General features: G+C 37.2%; 1 protein-coding gene across 3 annotated transcripts in view; it reads right to left on the reverse strand.

Annotated features, from left to right (window-relative positions):
- guk1a (guanylate kinase 1a) overlaps nt 1–2,500 on the reverse strand; it is a 19,367-nt gene that overhangs the window by 7,923 nt on the left and 8,944 nt on the right. For all 3 annotated transcript variants that reach the window (XM_056470959.1, XM_056470950.1, XM_056470967.1), the window contains exon 2: nt 71–184. In XM_056470959.1, the coding sequence (XP_056326934.1) occupies nt 71–184 (114 nt within the window). The remainder of the gene's footprint in view (nt 1–70; nt 185–2,500) is intronic.

Consider the following 2,500-nt stretch of genomic DNA (forward strand, 5'->3'; position numbering starts at 1 on the left):
TTAGGTTATGATAAAAAACCCTACTTATTTCCAGCAATTATACTTGTATCACAGACAGTATGTGACTCACGGGAGACGCTGAATCCAAATGCACCGTCAAACTCCTTGAGCAGTTTCTTCAACAGTGTGCTTTTTCCAGCCCCGGACGGTCCACTCATCACCACAGGCCTCGGTCCAGCCATCGCTGACAACAGAGAAACACGTTACGTTAGAAAACATTTGACATTAAAGTCACTTATTCATGAAAACAGTGGAAACAGAAATCTAGGAGAATTACGCTTTCTGCAAATAGTGAGCCCATGATTTAATATATACGCACAGACTATATAATATACACTCACTAGCCACTTTATTAGGTACACCTTTCTAGTACAGAGTTGGACCCCCTTTTGCCTTCAGAACTGCCTTAATCCTTCGTGGCACAGATTCAACAAGGTACTGGAAATATTCCTCAGAGATTTTGCTCCATATTGACATGATAGCATCACGCAATCACAGAAATGGAGACTCATCAGACCAATCTCCAATCTTCTATTGTCTATAGTTTTGGTGAGTCTCTGTGTGAATTGTAGCCTCAGTTTCCTGTTCTTAGCTGACAGGAGTGGTCATGTACATAATCAGGGTCTTGTACCAAATTATTAAAAGTACATAACTTTTAATTCCTTTTAGCGTCACCCATGTCATTTGAATATTGTACATTGCTATGTGACGTGAAGCACTTGCAGTTAAATATGCTATGTAAATAAAGAAGTTAAAGTTACATAGTAATTAAAGCTACTTAATACAAAGTGGGACCAATGATACTAACCCCTTCATCATTCATTCATTAATTTTCTTGTCGGCTTAGTCCCTTTATTAATCCGGGGTCGCCACAGTGGAATGAACCGCCAACTTATCCAGCATATGTTTTATGCAGCAGATGCCCTTCCAACTGCAACCCATCTCTGGGAAACATCCATACACACTCATTCACACTCATACACTACGGACAATTTAGCCTACCCAATTCACCTGTGCTGCATGACTTTGGACTGTAGGGAGCACCCGGAGGAAACCCACGCGAACACAGGGAGAACATGCAAACTCCATACAGAAACGCCAACTGACCCAGCCAAGGCTCGAACCAGCGACCTTCTTGCTGTAAGGTGACAGCACTACCTACTGTGCCACTGCGTCAACCCCTTCAATTACATAAATATTAGTTTGCTCTATTTGGTCTCACTCTATGTAATAAGAATCTGATGTGTTTCGCAGCGGTGTTTGCTCTTCAGCTCTCTCTGGAATAAGACTTTTTATTTTTAGTTTAGTGATATTTCATCTCATCTCGACATGTTCCAACAGGACGGGCAGCACAACAGCTCGTTAGTGTGTGTTAATGAGTTCAAATCCACTGAGGATCCTTTAAACACTACCATAGCGGAAAACGGCAGATCCTGTGTTATGCCACTACTACCATTTAGTTGAGCACAGAAGCTAATCATCCAAATACAAACCAGCAAATGGATGGATCAAACCAAAATATAGGGGTGTGCAATATATCGAAATTATCAAAATATGGTAAAATAAACACTAAACAACCAAATACATGAGCAAATCAAACAAAAATATAGAGCTGTACAATATATCAGAATGATAAAAATATCATGACATGCACACTAATTATCTAAATACAAACCAGCAAATGGATGGATCAAACCAAAATTTAGAGCTGCGCAAAACATCGAAATGATCAAAATATCATATCGTACACACTGATCATCCATATACAAAGAGCAAATGGATGGATCATACCAAAATAGAGGGCTGTGCAATTTATTAAAATATTTCGATATACACATTAATTATCCAAATATTAAACAACAAATTTATGGGTCAAACCACAGTATAAGGCTGCGCAATAAATAAAAATGATTAAAATATCGTGACATTCACACTAATAATCTACAAACAAACCAGCAAATGGATGGATCAAACTAAAATAAAGGGCTGCGCAATATATTGAAATGATCAAAATATTGCGACACTAATAATCTACAAACAAACCAGCAAATGGATGGATCAAACTAAAATAAAGGGCTGCGCAATATATTGAAATGATCAAAATATTGCGACACTAATAATCTACAAACAAACCAGCAAATGGATGGATCAAACTAAAATAAAGGGCTGCGCAATATATTGAAATGATCAAAATATTGCGACACTAATAATCTACAAACAAACCAGCAAATTGATGGATCAAACCAAAATATAGAGCTGCGCAAAACATCGAAATGATCAATATATCATATCGTACACACTGATCATCCATATACAAAGAGCAAATGGATGGATCATACCAAAATAGAGGGCTGTGCAATTTAGATATCAAGATATTTCAATATACACGTTAATTATCCAAATATAAACCAACAAATTGATGGATCAAACCAAAGTATAAGGCTGCGCAATAAATCGAAATGGTTAAATTATTGTGACACACTAATAATCTAAAAACAAA

This window comes from Danio aesculapii, chromosome 2, assembly GCF_903798145.1.
Source record: "Danio aesculapii chromosome 2, fDanAes4.1, whole genome shotgun sequence".
NCBI classification, from domain to species: domain Eukaryota; kingdom Metazoa; phylum Chordata; class Actinopteri; order Cypriniformes; family Danionidae; genus Danio; species Danio aesculapii.